At 43.2% G+C, this 15,820-nt stretch overlaps 1 protein-coding gene across 1 annotated transcript in view; it reads right to left on the reverse strand.

Annotated features, from left to right (window-relative positions):
- LOC139473728 (receptor-type tyrosine-protein phosphatase H-like) overlaps positions 1-15,820 on the reverse strand; it is a 44,971-nt gene that overhangs the window by 11,226 nt on the left and 17,925 nt on the right. The window contains exons 12-27 of the mRNA XM_071256450.1: positions 14,708-14,788; positions 13,476-13,542; positions 12,661-12,822; positions 11,199-11,300; positions 9,669-9,741; positions 8,229-8,296; positions 7,428-7,539; positions 5,932-6,024; positions 5,276-5,357; positions 4,669-4,759; positions 4,357-4,433; positions 3,647-3,781; positions 2,951-3,073; positions 2,340-2,491; positions 1,703-1,838; positions 977-1,082 (exon numbers count right to left, since the gene is read on the reverse strand). Coding sequence (XP_071112551.1) covers positions 977-1,082; positions 1,703-1,838; positions 2,340-2,491; positions 2,951-3,073; positions 3,647-3,781; positions 4,357-4,433; positions 4,669-4,759; positions 5,276-5,357; positions 5,932-6,024; positions 7,428-7,539; positions 8,229-8,296; positions 9,669-9,741; positions 11,199-11,300; positions 12,661-12,822; positions 13,476-13,542; positions 14,708-14,788 — 1,660 coding nt within the window. The remainder of the gene's footprint in view (positions 1-976; positions 1,083-1,702; positions 1,839-2,339; positions 2,492-2,950; positions 3,074-3,646; positions 3,782-4,356; positions 4,434-4,668; positions 4,760-5,275; positions 5,358-5,931; positions 6,025-7,427; positions 7,540-8,228; positions 8,297-9,668; positions 9,742-11,198; positions 11,301-12,660; positions 12,823-13,475; positions 13,543-14,707; positions 14,789-15,820) is intronic.

The raw sequence follows: 15,820 nt of genomic DNA on the forward strand, positions 1-15,820 counted from the left end.
GCCTTAACACAGAGTGTACTCGGACAAGGTGCCTTAACACAGAGTGTACTTGGACCTGGTGCCTTAACACAGAGTGTACTTAGACATGGTGCCTTAACACAGAGTGTACTTAGACCTGGTGCCTTAACACAGTGTGTACTCGGACCTGGTGCCTTAACACAGAGTGTACTCGGACATGGTGCCTTAACACAGTGTGTACTTGGACATGGTGCCTTAACACAGAGTGTACTTGGACATGGTGCCTAAATACAGTGTGTACTTTGACCTGGTGCCTTAACACAGTGTGTACTCGGATCTGATGCCTGAATACACAGAGTGTACTCGGCCCTGGTGCCTTAACACAGAGTGTACTTGGACCTGGTGCCTTAACACAGAGTGTACTCGGACCTGGTGCCTTAACATAGAGTGTACTCGGACCTGGTGCCTTAACACAGAGTGTGTACTCGGATCTGATGCCTTAACACAGAGTGTGTACTCGGATCTGGTGCCTTAACACAGAGTGTACTCGGATCTGATGCCTTAACACAGAGTGTACTCGGATCTGATGCCTTAACACAGAGTGTACTCGGACCTGGTGCCTTAACACAGAGTGTACTCGGACCTGGTGCCTTAACACAGAGTGTACTCGGACCTGGTGCCTTAACACAGAGTGTACTTAGACATGGTGCCTTAACACAGAGTGTACTCGGACCTGGTGCCTTAACACAGAGTGTACTCGGACCTGGTGCCTTAACACAGAGTGTACTCGGACCTGGTGCCTTAACACAGAGTGTACTTAGACATGGTGCCTTAACACAGTGTGTACTCGGACCTGGTGCCTTAACACAGTGTGTACTCGGACCTGGTGCCTTAACACAGAGTGTACTCGGACCTGGTGCCTGAACACAGATTGTACGCGGACCTGTTGCCTGAACACAGTGTGTATTTGGACTTGGTGCCTTAACATGGTGACTTTATCCGAGATTATAGTACTCACGTTCCTCCTCTTCCTCCTCTTCTTCTTCTTCCTCCATCTCGCATTCATCGTCAGTTTCTTCCTGAAGAGCGTCACGGATGCAGTCGTGGATATAGATGTACTGACTCTGTGGGCACAGAAGGTCAACGTTACAGTGGAGCCGATTAGCTGTAACTGTACTGATGGAACTGAATGAGTGGGTCACATCACGGTGTGCTCAGTGTGGAATGAGAGGACATTCAAAGCCAACCAGAATGGGTATGGTGTCTGTAGACCAAGGATAATAATCTAGGTTCGAACTAAAGGTCAAAGGATCACGGCAAACCGTGACAACGGGTTCCTTGCTTAAATTCCCAAACAACTGTCGTTTGCGTTGTGTACGGCGTGGTTTGTGTACACTTCAATTGCTCATATATGTATCAGATCACTTGCTGCAAGTGCGTTATGGTATTGCGCGTTGGGTTGGGGGGGGGGGGGGGAGTGGGGGGGGGGACTGTTGATACGGAACATAATTACCCTCCCCTAATGCTTGTCGTCATATTTTGGAATTGGATGACCCTCCCCATGTCCTTGTACATATTTTTCATGACCCTCCCCGAAAAGGCAAAATGCCCCTACAGACTGTCATAATTTTTATTCCCTCTGATCCACTCCTCCCAATAATATAGGACCGGCCCCTCAGTACCAGTTTGCAATAGACGTTCAACCATTTCGCTTGGTTCTCCGCACTGTAGACGTCCTACCCACCTCTGTCTGGACCATGTGGGGTCGGTTGTTCCTCATCTGCAGCACGAGGCCAAAGATGTCCAACTCGCCGTAGTCTCGGATCTGTTGCAGCAAGACGTCCACGGCAATGAACGTGCCAGTTCGACCTACACCCGCACTGGAAGCAGAACAAGCTACCCGTAACAATCAGTGTTACATCACTTGAAACAGGGTTCCATAGCGTCATTTTCTTAGCAGGACGTTTCATAATGTACCTTTGTAATATCTTTAACTGCTATTTTCTACGTTGTAGAATGAACGAAGACACGTTTCACAAGCTAGCAAGCTTCGGTAAGGACGCTAGTGCCTTTACTTAGAAATGACGCCTGATAAAGGTACTAGCGCCGGTAACCCTGCATGACATAGTACCCCAACTTTGTAAATGGATGCTCTTTATGTCAATCACTAGATTGTCAGGTCCAAACGCGATTATTTACATACCGCTGGACTCTGCTGTGGTGTGTTAACCAACAAACAAACAAGCGCCTTTCCGAAAGGTCGCATTACCATATATACAATTTTAAAGAAGTTGAAAACAATGTCAACTTTGATACCTGTTTATGAATGCACGTTCTGTCTGCGATGCACGTGTTGACAGTCTTCCTACCCACACACATACCTGCAATGTACAACCGTTGGTCCCTCTTGGTTGTGGGGCATGTGCGCGCGCACCGCCGACACAAAGTTGAGAAGGAGGCATGTTCTTTCGGGACAGCCAAAGTCGGGCCACTTCAGGAAGTGGAAGTGACGTAGCACTCGCCTTTTGTTACCCTGGTAACAACAAAACAGTTAAATTTGACACAAATTCAAATTGATTGAATATATCGTTCTGAGTACATTTTGTTTTTCTGCTACGATTAATAATAATCGTGATCTTCACATGTATCTCCTTATTTCGAGATAAAGGGACAATTTAATCAAACGCAAAAAAAAACTCATGTAAAAGTCAGAACGGGGCTTATATGTGCACGCACCCAGTGTTTGTTCATGGGGTCACCTGTAAGTCGTGATTCACGTTGCACATGGGTGGATAGAAAAAGCAAATACGTTCTGGACATTTTATTTTTTGCAGTCATGAAAAGCATCGGTGAAAAGGTCGTCATGTTCGTGGAGACACCTGGATGTTCCCGTTATTGGGTATAGGATGCCCGTCATAATCCCTGCGTAAACGTGAGAACAGGGCTAGTATTTAACGTTATCATTATGTCATAGTGAGAACGAGGCTAGTACCTGTCTGACGTCAAGTATCCGGATGACGTAGTCTGGTAGGACGGACTCTGAGCGGAGTTGCACTATGAGGTCCCCGAAGTAAACAGGTTCAGTGTTGTCTGGCCAGTACTTCTCACACTTGATCTGGGAACATTTATACAGTAAACTACGTTTATAACGAACACGCTTATAACGAACTGACGGATATGACGAAGTTATTTTCTTGTCCCGGCCACTGGTGTATCTATGCTGTATATATGCTTATAACGAACTACGGTTATAACGAACTAAAACAAGTGGCCCCTTTGAGTTCGTTATAATCATAGTTTACTGTACAGAAGAGGGGCGGTCGGGTAGCCTGGTGGTTAAAGCGTTCGCTCGTCATGCCGAAGACACGGGTTCGATTCCCGACATGGGTACAATGTGTAAAGCCCATTTCTGGTGTCCCCCGCCGTGATGTTGCTTGAATATTGCTAAAAACGGCGTAAAAACAAAACTCACTCACTCACTCACTCACTCACTCACTGTACAGAAGTCAGGACACGTATACACAGATTTCAAGAATAAAGCTGGAACATTGCTAACGATGGCATCAAACAACATTCACTCACTCACTCCAGGAGAACCCATAGTCAACAGCCCCAGACATAACGAGGACGTGTCGGGACACGCGGCTGTGGAGCATGCACCACATGATCATCACGTGACGTGTCTCACCCTGCCCTTCTCCTTGCATTGCGTCAACATGACGACCATGCTGATCCTCTGTTCCCAGATGAGTCTCCAGAAGTCGTCCTTCGTGCTGGGCAGCGGGCCCTGGGCGGCGATGTACTCCCGCTTACAGTTGTAGCCCTGTCAATGTACAGAACAGCGTTACTATCTCAGTCCTGGGACCAGAAAGAGGTAGGACGAAGAGGAACAGTGCCTAGGATTTTCGTTGCCTTTTGCAAGACATTTGGAAACGAGACAAAAAAAATAGATGTGACCACACGCATTGACAGATGTTTTAAAAGACATTATTTCGACATGGTGGGAAAAGGGAATCATTTTGGTTTAACGCTACCTTAAACAAGTTGTTTGTTTGTCGTTTAACGCCGCAATATTCCACCTATTTGACGGCGGTCTGTAAATTAATCGAATCTGGACCAGACAATCTAGTGATTGACATCATGGATATCGATCTACGCATTTGGGATACGATTACATGCATGAACCAGGTCAGCGAGCCAGACCACCCTATCCCGTTAGTCGCCTCTTAAAACAAACATGGTTTGCTGAAGACTCGGACTTTTCACGGGACACCTTAAACAATACGTCAGTTTTAACATTGTTTGGGTGGTTTAGGGGAACGAAACTACAATTGATGAAGGGGCGGTGGTTCTGGTGCTTATAAGACCCAAAGGCCCAATTCGTGTAACTGAACTTGCCGTGATGAAGTTGGCGTTGATGTAGTCGGAGCCCTCCTCGTCGTCCTGGGACAACAGCTTGACCCTGGAGTGGTCATCTACACACAAAAAAACAGGTGGTCAGATTGATGTGATTGGCTGACCATGGGTTGGTCATCTCAGTGCAGAGAGGGTTAGTATTATTTTTTGTTTGTTTGTTTTTTTGCATATGCATCTGTTTCCCGTTACATAGTTTGTATCAAATCATCATTCAAAAGAAAATGCTTCAGAAATGTAAAATTTCAAGATACGCATCTGCATGTACATGGATGCGAAGCAGGCCGTTAAACTCACATGGAAGGACGTTGGTGTATCGGTTCTTTGTACGACACGCCTGCTGTTCTGCTGACTTTGTAGGATGCCGCCCACACACCTGCGCTACCATCTGTCAAACACGCCAGAGAGATTCGTCATAGGGTTCGTCATAGTGTTCGTCATAGAGATTAATAATTGAGATTCGTCATAGATAACATCGTGGAGATTCGTAATAGAGATTCGTTATAGGGTGAGTCATGTAGATTCGTTATAGGGCACATCGTGAAGATTCGTAATAGAGATTCGTTATACGGTGAGTCATGTAGATTCGTTATAACTTTGAGGAGTACATAGCAGTAATTCGCTTTAGGGATGTTTATGTGGGGTTCGTTAAAAGGATAGCTGTATGAGCTTCGACATATGTAATACAGTGATACATGTTTATCATTTAAGTTCGTCGGAGCAGTTTGTCAAAGAGCTTCATCATAGAGAAAGGTAAAAATCACACCTATTATTTGAAATGTCTCGTGAGTGTCAGGTCACTGTTAATAAAGCGTTGTAAACATTGGGACATAGACGGCAAAATGAAAAGTACATCCAGACACCACAAAGGTGTAAGGTGGTGTTTTAATGTGGAGGTGTCTACCTTAAATTCCTCTGCAAAGCCGAGGTTGGAGTCTCTGTGTAACTGTTCCACGTGGTCCGAGAAATTCTGGAGCTTCACAGGTCTGAAACACGTCACAATCCCACTATGAATGTATTCGACACCGGTATGATTGTCGTTACATGTACATACAAACACTCATGAAATTGTCTATTGGATTAGCGTTTACATTTCACAACTTTTGAGATATAATCGAGCATGCTCTTTCCACCAGGACTTCAAAGAGCGTCATAGAACTCTTGCACAGAAGTTGTTTGTTCAAGGTTACAACTTTTAAGCCATCGGTGAAGCTTTCAAAACGTTTTATGGTAAACATGTGGAGGACACTTCTAAATTTGACGCGCACATCAGTGACAAAAAGATTGATATGTCTTTGCATGTGTTTGTGACGGGGCGGGTGTCACCGGTAGGGCAGGACAAGCTCACCTTTCTGTGAACACTATTTGATAGTGATTCATAAACACATTCTTATGATATCGTACTCTCGACACAGCTTTATGCAAAGATTTCTATCGGATATGGAAAGTTTTTGGTCGCTTTGTTTATATACCGCAATGGCGTGTATTGGCCAATCATAGGCTAGGACACATACTGGTGATTAGGTATGCCCTGAGGTTCACTGTGTATGCCCGACATACCTTGACTTCTGGGACTGCGACACAATGCTCGCCTTCTTGGCTCCCAGCTCGATGGTCGCCGGGTCGAAGTGGACACTGGGGCGTACAGCGGTCCTGGAATAAAAATCAACGTAGTTGAAACTATGCATCATTCAATGTAGGTGAAACTATGCATCATTCAATGTAATTGAAACTATGCATCATTCAGTGTAGATGAAACTATGCATCATTCAATGTAGGTGAAACTATGCATCATTCAGTGTAGATGAAACTATGCATCTTTCAATGAAGGTGAAACTATGCATCATTCAATGTAGGTGAAACTATGCATCATTCAGTGTAGATGAAAATATGCATCATTCAATGTAGGTGAAACTATGCATCATTCAGTGTAGTTGAAACTATGCATCATTCAATGTAGGTGAAACTATGCATCATTCAGTGTAGATGAAACTATGCATCTTTCAATGTAGGTGAAACTATGCATCATTCAATGTAGGTGAAACTGTGCATCATTCAGTGTAGATGAAACTATGCATCATTCAATGTAGGTGAAACTATGCATCATTCAGTGTAGATAAATCTATGCATCATTCAATGCAGGTGAAACTATGCATCATTCAGTGTAAATGAAACTATGCATCTTTCAATGAAGGTGAAACTGTGCATCATTCACTGTAGATGAAACTATGCATCCATCAATGTAGGTGAAACTATGCATCACTCTGTGTTTGTGTGTTTGTTTTGTTATTTAACCCCGCATTTAGCAACATTCCAGCTATATGACGGCGGTCTGAAGACCAATTCTAACCCGGATCTTCACGGTCGCATCATTCTGTGAACGCTGCTAAGATGTTCTATGGTGCACGGGTGGCCAAGTCGTCTAAGGCGCCGCGATTCGCTGTGCAGAGTTGCGTGCCTTAGGCACGCCAGAAACCTATGATTGTGGGTTCGAATCAGGGTTCGCCCCGATTATGTTTCAAGGATTGTCAGCACCATACCCGTGCTCGTGGGTTTCACCGAAGTGGTAAACGTCTGAGACATGCATCACCACATTAAGCTGACACGCCGCGATATAACTGGAATAATGTTAAAAGCGGCGTTAAACCCAACTCACTCACTCAGTCACTAAGATGTTCTAGGTTCTAGGATGATCCAGCCTTAGTGGGAGTGTACTGCATGCAAGTGTTTGGCCAATCCATGTTTCTCGTTGATGTTCTGAGGCCGAATACCTCCTCAGTGTCCATGTATTCAAACATGTCAACGTTTTTTTTCTGTTTCGGCCCTGGGGCCCGTTTCACAAAGTGATCGTAGCACTACGACTTTCGTACGTCTATGTCAAAGCATGGGAATTACGTTCCTCTTAGAGCTAAGATCGCTTTGTGGAACGGGGCCCTGGTCGAGTGATCTGGGATTTTTTCAGTTCGATCTCACTGCTACCCACCTTCTCTCGAATTATCTGACTATACTGAAAGAGGATGACAAGCCCAGTGCTCACTTCCGGCCCCCTTTCTTACCTCTTCCGCCACAGCTTGTACAGCACCGCGGCCAACAACGACGACAGGGCTATCAGCACGATGCCAGCAACCGCTCCCACTATGTGCGTGTTTGACTTCTCCTCCTCGCTGGCTGTAACATCAACACATCAACATGTACATGGGATAGTAAGTAATAACAGTCCTACCTGAGTCATCTTCCCGAGGCAGGGGAGTTAACTGACTGAAGTCCAGTTTCCACCCTTGCCGAACTGGTATTATGGAGTTATATGTTGGCTGGACTAACGAGTCTATGCACAGTCCAATCAAAAGCGCGCAACGAAATCGAAATCCGGTTCGTAAACCGTCGTGCAGATTTCGGTCGATTGCAGGATTTACAAAGCATGTGCACCGCCAACTCGTTGTCAGCAGATATTTTCCAAATCTTATCATGTTTTTAATCAAGGTGCTCGCCTGATTTGATGCACTTTGCGGTGTATGATCCGTTTAATAACAACATAGATATTGATTGTGAACCAGATCGTCTTGACTGGGCGCCGCCATTTTGTTTGAAGCGAATGGAAGTGAAACGAGAGGTGGAATCTGATTGGTCCAGAGGAGAGGCATAGAATGGACATAACTCGTAATAGCCACTGGTGGCGCTACGATTGAGCCCAGGAATTCCAGCCTAGTTCGAAGAAGGGTGGAAACTGGACTTTTGTAGGCAGTCAACTCTCTTGCCTCGGGAAGATGACCTGAGTGGAAATTCAGGCGAATAACACACGTTTTAGGCAGGGCCATTTAAAAATCATATTGTTGAGATCACTCTAACATTGTACATACCTGTCTCCAGAAACGAAGAGGGGGGTGTGTCGCTGCAGCCCGTGGCAGTGCATGCGAACACAACAAACCTGGAACACAGAGCCATTAAAAGTGAGTGAGCTGAATTTTATGCCGCAGCTTTGAACAGTATTTCAGTCATTTCAAGACATGTAAGTTTAATATATAAGGAAAGCTTAAATTATTGCAGATCGTAGACGTTTTTTAACATTTGAAATGAGTTAGAGAGAAACGAGCACCTATGTGGCCTTGTCAGATCAAGGTCATATTCAGAGGTTATGTATTATGAAGGTTGGATGGAGTAGGATTTCGAAAAGCAACATTTTAGACAGCGGAGGTATCTGTGTAGGTGCCTCCTATACTATACAACGAGAATGGAACGAGGTCCTAGGTATTCTACAGTTAAACGCATTGTGAAATACATATTACAGAACAACGATATCAAGCCCGAGCTTTAGATGCAGTTACGGAGAGGTGCTCTGTACAGATTTGCAGCTAATCTAGTAAATTGTGACAAACACATACATGCCGTCCATTTAAACAATAGTGTTAAATAAAGCGACAAAACCCTTTCCATATCAATTTGAAATCTCTGCATAAAGCAGAGTCGACAGTACCATTCCGGCTATGTCTAAAGGTGTGTTTATGAATCACTATCAAATGGTAATGATACCAGGTGTTCGTGAACAGGAAGAGTGTTTAGCATATGTCACGACAATGGTATTATACACATATGTTCCGTGCATTCTGACAGTGGTGTTAGGAATATATATACTTCTTTTATATCATTAAGCACATCAAGTACGTGTATTTATGATATGGTGATAAGCACATATGTCACGTGCAGTTAGACAGAGGTATTAAGCAAGATGTGACGAGCAGTTAAGAGGTGAGGTGAAAATTTAATGGGGTTTAACTTCGGGTCCAGGATTATTGCACTTATATAGCGACGTGCATGCACGTGTATGTGTGTGTGTGTGTGTGTGTGTGTGTGTGTGTGTGGCTGTTTGTACTAGTTCGGAATGATGCCGATTTATAGTGCTAGCACACTGAGATACCATGCCGCAGTTTAACATGAATACCCCACTCAGACACAGTATACTGACTCCGAGACAACCAGTCCTTGTTTTAGCCCCTTAATGCCGAGCGCCAGACAGGGTAACAACAAGTACCATCTTTTAACGTATTTTGGTATGAGGCGGCTGGGGATCGAACCCCGGACCTTCCGCTCTCCGGGCGGATGCTCTACCGTAAGACCACGGGGGCGGTCTCGTATTAAGAATATATATGTGACGTGTATTTAGACGATGGTATTAAGCTGAACTGTGACGTGCAGTGACATAGTGGTATTGCTATAATGAACATGTATGTGACAACAGCCTTGTGTGCACATATACTGTCTATTATATAATACATGCAAAATGGCCGGTGGCGAGTGTGTACCTATACTTGCTGGCGGGCTTCAGGCGGTTGTTGCAGACATCGTTTCCGCACCGGCCATCTCCGATAATTACGTCTGGTGTCAAATAAATAATACACAGTGTAACTTCACGACAAACAATATACAGGGGAATTCACGACAAACAATATACAGGGGAATTCAAGACAAACAATATACAGGGGAATTCACGACAAACAATATGCAGGGGAACATCACGACAAACAATATACAGGGGAATTCACGACAAACAATAAACAGGGGAACATCACGACAAACAATACACAGGGGAACATCAAGACAAACAATATACAGGGGAATTCACGACAGACAATACACAGGGGAATAATTCACGACAGACAATACACAGGGGAATTCACGACAAACAATATACAGGGGAACATCACGACAAACAATGTACAGGGGAACATCACGATAAACAATATACAGGGGAACATCACGACAAACAATATACAGGGGAACATCACGACAAACAATATACAGGGGAACATCACGATAAACAATATACAGGGGAACATCACGACAAACAATATACAGGGGAACATCACGACAAACAATACACAGGGGAATTCACGACAAACAATATACAGGGGAATTCACGAAAAACAATATACAGGGGAATTCACGACAAACAATATGCAGGGGAACATCACGACAAACAATATACAGGGGAATTCACGAAAAACAATACACAGGGGAATTCACGAAAAACAATACACAGGGGAATTCACGACAAACAATACACAGGGGAATTCACGACATACAGGGGAATTCACGACAGACAATACACAGGGGAATTCACGACAAACAATACACAGGGGAATTCACGACAAACAATACACAGGGGAATTCACGAAAAACAATATACAGGGGAATTCACGAAAAACAATATACCGGGGAATTCACGACTTACAGGGGAATTCACGACAAACAATAAACAGGGGAACATCACGACAAACAATACACAGGGGAACATCAAGACAAACAATATACAGGGGAATTCATGACAAACAATAGACAGGGGGATTCACGACAGACAATACACAGTGGAACATCATGACAAACAATACACAGTGGAACATCATGACAAACCATACACTGGAGTTTTAAAAGAGACTAAAAAAAACCACGAAGCGATATTAACTCAATAAATGACCATCTGTCATTATTTTGTCTTGTTAATGTGGAACTAACGTAAAAAGGAAGTCAACAGTTTGTGAACAGGCCAGACACTTACGATAAAGGGAGACAATTTGAGGGGAGGTCACTCTTGTTTGACAATAGTTCCGTCAAAGTGTAAAGTTCACAGCAGTGAAATATCAAGTGTTTTGTTCACTCCAATGAAAATACCACTTTTCTCAACTTCTGAAAACTCAGTCTTTCACATCTAATGATTAGTGACGCCCCACACCACGCAACACAGTGTTATCACACACGGAGCAATACGGCGTTAATAAAGCCATTCAATGACAACACTGTTATTATCGAAAGTTGCAACAAAATCTTTCAGTTACCATTATCCTGCCTGAAGTCACAGTGATCCACCGACTTGTTGATGACGATCTGGGACGGCAGGTAGCGGCGGAAATAGCCATCTCTCTGTCCACGGTATCGTCCTTCAACCCAGAAACAAAGGATCTTTCAGGGACCTCGCCATTATACACAAACACCACCACGTACAACATGAACACCCCTACATAAACTGCAGGGCAGAGGAAAGAGTGCAACCATGTTTGATAGTGGCTAGAAATAAAACAAACAAATGATGGTTATTTAATGGTGATGCACTTGTTGTTTCGAACTGACGTTCGCAGTGTTTCGCCGACTGTTTCAACCTAGTTAGGTTTTGATAACGTTTGTGATATTTTGGTCAAATCCAATTTTCAAGTGTATACTTCATTTTGCTTGAAAGTTTAGTTGAAGATGTCGCCATGGTCACATTGAAAAATGTGGGCGTGGTTGCACAACGCTGCCGGCAGTATCGCAGCAACATCACGACTGCGGACACACTTTAAAGAAGGTGTGTGCTCCACAACTTGTTGCCACTTTCAGAATGAGTCTGGACATTGCAAGTCAATGCTCCTGTTACAGTAAGGTATTGTCACCATGTGAATAGGTTAACCAGTATATGCTAGACTCATGAGCCAATGAGCAAGAGATCTCATAACGATGACTCGGGGCGGTTGGGTAGCCTAGTGGTAATAGCGTTCGCTCGTCACGCCGAAGACCCGGGTTCGATTCCCGACATGGGTACAATGTGTGAAGCCCACTTCTAGTGTCCCCCGCCGTGACATTGCTGGAATATTGCTAAAAGCGGCGTAAAACCATACTCCTCACTCACACATAACGATGACTCACTACCTAATCATATATGATAACATATTACTCGAATATGTATCAGAGTAAACATAATTTTATTCATCACTTAAAAACTCTTTAAGCGCATAATGTTAATGACGGACTGGCATGTTGGAATCAAGCCTTTAAAAACCACTTACGACAAAGTTTTAACGGTTATAACCCTCATACTCGCAAACACCTGAATTCTTAAAAATATATACGTCAACAACAACTTCACATGCTGCTTATCAAATTAATAACATCCAAAAAAACTGTGGACAACTATGCGAAATTAGTGACATCGTTCAGCGGAAAAATGTAACACAAGCACCGCCCATTATATATATCATCAGCCAATCAGGAAACAGTGGTCCTTAAGTGGGCGTGACCTGCGTGTATTTTCGGTCAATAGGAACATAAACGAAAATAAATTGTTTGGTAAGCGAATCAGTTGCCAGGGAAACACTGGCAATGTATTTAATTGCATGTGACCTTGACTTTTTAAACTACACAATGGGAACAATACAACCTTTTAACATGAAGGGTGTGATTACAATCGTTACCATGGGGATATCGAGGTATTAAATGTAAAAAAACATAATTCGTCTGGAATTTCAGAAAATTACTATGTCTCACCTTGATGTTGGTCTATGTTTCTGAGAACAACCACGCCCCAAACTCGCACCTTCCCATTGGAGCTGTTGCAAACGTCACGTGGTACGATTATCGCGATCTGGCGCTTTGGGTCGTCCACTCGGCTGTTGGATGTCATGACCCTCCTTCCCATCTCTGGCGGAGCTGGTAGATAACAACCATAATACGTATATCATTCACAACATAACAACGATATCATAATTTGATGAAGTATGGCTTGAGTGAGTAAGTATGGTTTTACGCCGCTTTTAGCAATATTCCAGCAATATCACGGCGGGGGACACCAGAAATGGGCTTCACACATTATACCCATGTCGGGAATCAAACCCGGGTCTTCGGTGTGACGAGCGAACGCTTTAACCACTAGGCTACCCGACCGCCCCTTGAGTGAGTGACTGAGTGAGTTTGTGAGTTAAACAATTCTTTGAAAGATAGTTTACTGGACTTTTTATGGAAGGACAACCCACAGTGACATTGGTTGTATGCGCTTATCAAGTCGTGAACCAAGGAACATTAAAAATCAGTGTGAATATAGGATTCCAACCTACGAGCAGCGTATCCAGGCATGGCTAAGGGGCGCAACTCTGCACAGCATACGCGACGTTTTATACGTATTACATGTATCAATACTTGGATTATTCCTAACGGTTTTATAAACCATTTTGCATCGTTTATCCATGTGTGAATGTGTTTTAGACGTTGGACATATTTGAACTTCCATAGCAGTGTGCATAACACCCAGAAGCCATGAAGTCATGTGACCTTGTCGCTTGTAGGTCAGTAGGTAGCGTCCTTACCCCCTGGTCTTGTGGTCAACTGACGGCTCACCCGGCTGCCATTCCCTTTACTTGTAGAAGCAAACACCTGCAAATGTGGTAGAGACGGATATCATACGTGGATTCAAAATGGTCTTAACACATTATATGAAATAATATTCTATAATAATAAATTGACATATTGTTGCAATGTGTAGGCATTTGCGATCCAGTTTTAAAAAAGCTAGAGTAAAATAACGGGTAAAACAAATTTCAAAATTGAATTCGACCCCAAAAATTACCAGGATGAAAAAAGTCGCCGAAACAATGCAAACTTAAGGCCCAAGACACAGCTATGATACCCATATCAAATGCATCACCATCGAATAACCATTACTTCTTTGTTTAATTTCTAGGCACCATTAAACATGGGTGTATACTTTAAAGATTATTTTCGTGTTTTTTATCGATCAAGATTTAAAGAAATTCCGGTTGGCGTAGCCCGATTTAGATGCAGTTCTCAAAATCTCCTTATTGAATCAGGTAGACACCGCAGAATTCAAAGAGAAGGCAGAATCTCTCAGCTGTGTTGTTTTAATAAAATATAAGATGAATGTAACTTTTTACTTGTATGTCCATTTTGACATTAAAACCAATTCATTAATGATTATTTTTTCAAAGATCCTCCTCAAGACTAAAAATTCTGTCACAATTAAAAGCAATTCATTTTCCATTCCATGAGTGAGTTGGGTTTAACGCCGCTTTGAACAGTATTCCAGTTATATCACGGCGTGTCAGTTTAATGTAGGAGGAAAGCGCGAAGTCACGCAGGCCTCAGACGTTTACCACTTCGGTGAAACCCACGAGCACGGGTATGGTGCTGACAAACCTAGAAACATAAACGGGTCGAACCGGGATTCGAACCCACAATGCATAGGTTTCTGGCGTGCTCAAGGGACGCAACTCTGCACAGAGAATCGCGGCGCATTAGACGACAGGGCCACCCGTGCCCCCTTCCATGCCATGGATCTTAGAAAGCATGCACTTCCTTAAAGACTTGATGTAACAGTTATCATGGCTATGGATGTATATTCTATTGCATTATAATTTAAAATATATGCATAAATATGTGTTCCGTTAAGTTACTTTACACGAGAATTCAAACTCCAGGTATAGCACAACGTGACACTGTAAATCTCCTCTGGATATACGACCACCATCGGTGTATGTGAGGGTTGTCATCCAGTGATGAGGAGGTACATCTGGCCACTCACCGTGATGTTGTAGCGGCACTCCGGCTGCACATCTCTATTTAACGTTAGCGTTGTCTCATTCATCTTCCACGACGATAATTTCTAAACATACGAGTTCAGTACGTTAGTAATACTGGAGAAAAATCCGGCTTTTCATAAATGGAAGTAATGGTAGCAGCAGCAGCAATAGTAGTCGTAGTAGTAGTAGTAGTAGTAGTTGTAGCCGTAGTCGTAGTCGTAGTCGTAGTCGTAGCAGTAGTAGTGGTAGTAGTAGTAGTAGTAGCAGCAGTAGTAGTGGTAGTAGTAGTAGTAGTAGTAGCAGCAGCAGCAGGAGTAGTAGTAGTAGTAGCAGCAGCAGTAGTGATAGTAGTAGTAGTAGCAGCAGCAGGAGTAGTAGTAGTGGTAGTAGTAGTAGCAGCAGTAGTAGTGGTAGTAGTAGTAGTAGTAGTAGTCGTAGTAGTAGTAGTAGTAGTAGTAGTAGTAGAAGTAGTAGTAGTAGTAGTAGTAGTAGTAGCAGCAGTAGTAGTGGTAGTAGTAGTAGTAGTAGTAGTAGTAGTGGTAGTAGTAGCAGCAGTAGTAGAAGTCGTAGTAGTAGTAATGGTAGTAGCAGAAGTCGTAGTAGTAGTAGTGGTAGAGGTAGTAAAAGTCGTAGTAGTCGTAGTAGTAGTAGTAGTAGTAGAAGTCGTAGTAGTAGTAGTAGTAGAAGTCGTAGTAGTAGTAGTAGTAGTAGAAGTCGTAGTAGTAGTAGTAGTAGTAGAAGTCGTAGTAGTAGTAGTAGTAGTAGTAGTAGAAGTCGTAGTAGTAGTAGTAGTAGTAGTAGTAGTAGAAGTCGTAGTAGTAGTAGTAGTAGTAGAAGTCGTAGCAGTAGTAGTAGTAGTAGTAGTAGTAGTAGTAGTAGTAGAAGTCGTAGCAGTAGTAGTAGTAGTAGTAGTAGTAGTAGTAGTAGCAGTAGTTCTTGTTGCTGTCCTTGTTGTTTACTTCTAGCGCAGACATCTGCTGTCAAGTCTATGTATGAGTGTGTGTCAGTAAATGACTACCTGTGATCTCATGCCAAATGCGTCCTAACACCTTTGAGGTACAAACATAGACACATAAGGGACCAGTTCAAAAGTTCGATTTCGGATATATTTACTT

The sequence above is a fragment of the Haliotis cracherodii genome, unplaced genomic scaffold (genome assembly GCF_022045235.1).
Source record: "Haliotis cracherodii isolate W230 unplaced genomic scaffold, xgHalCrac1.p SCAF_3, whole genome shotgun sequence".
In the NCBI taxonomy this organism is placed as follows: Eukaryota; Metazoa; Mollusca; class Gastropoda; order Lepetellida; family Haliotidae; genus Haliotis; species Haliotis cracherodii.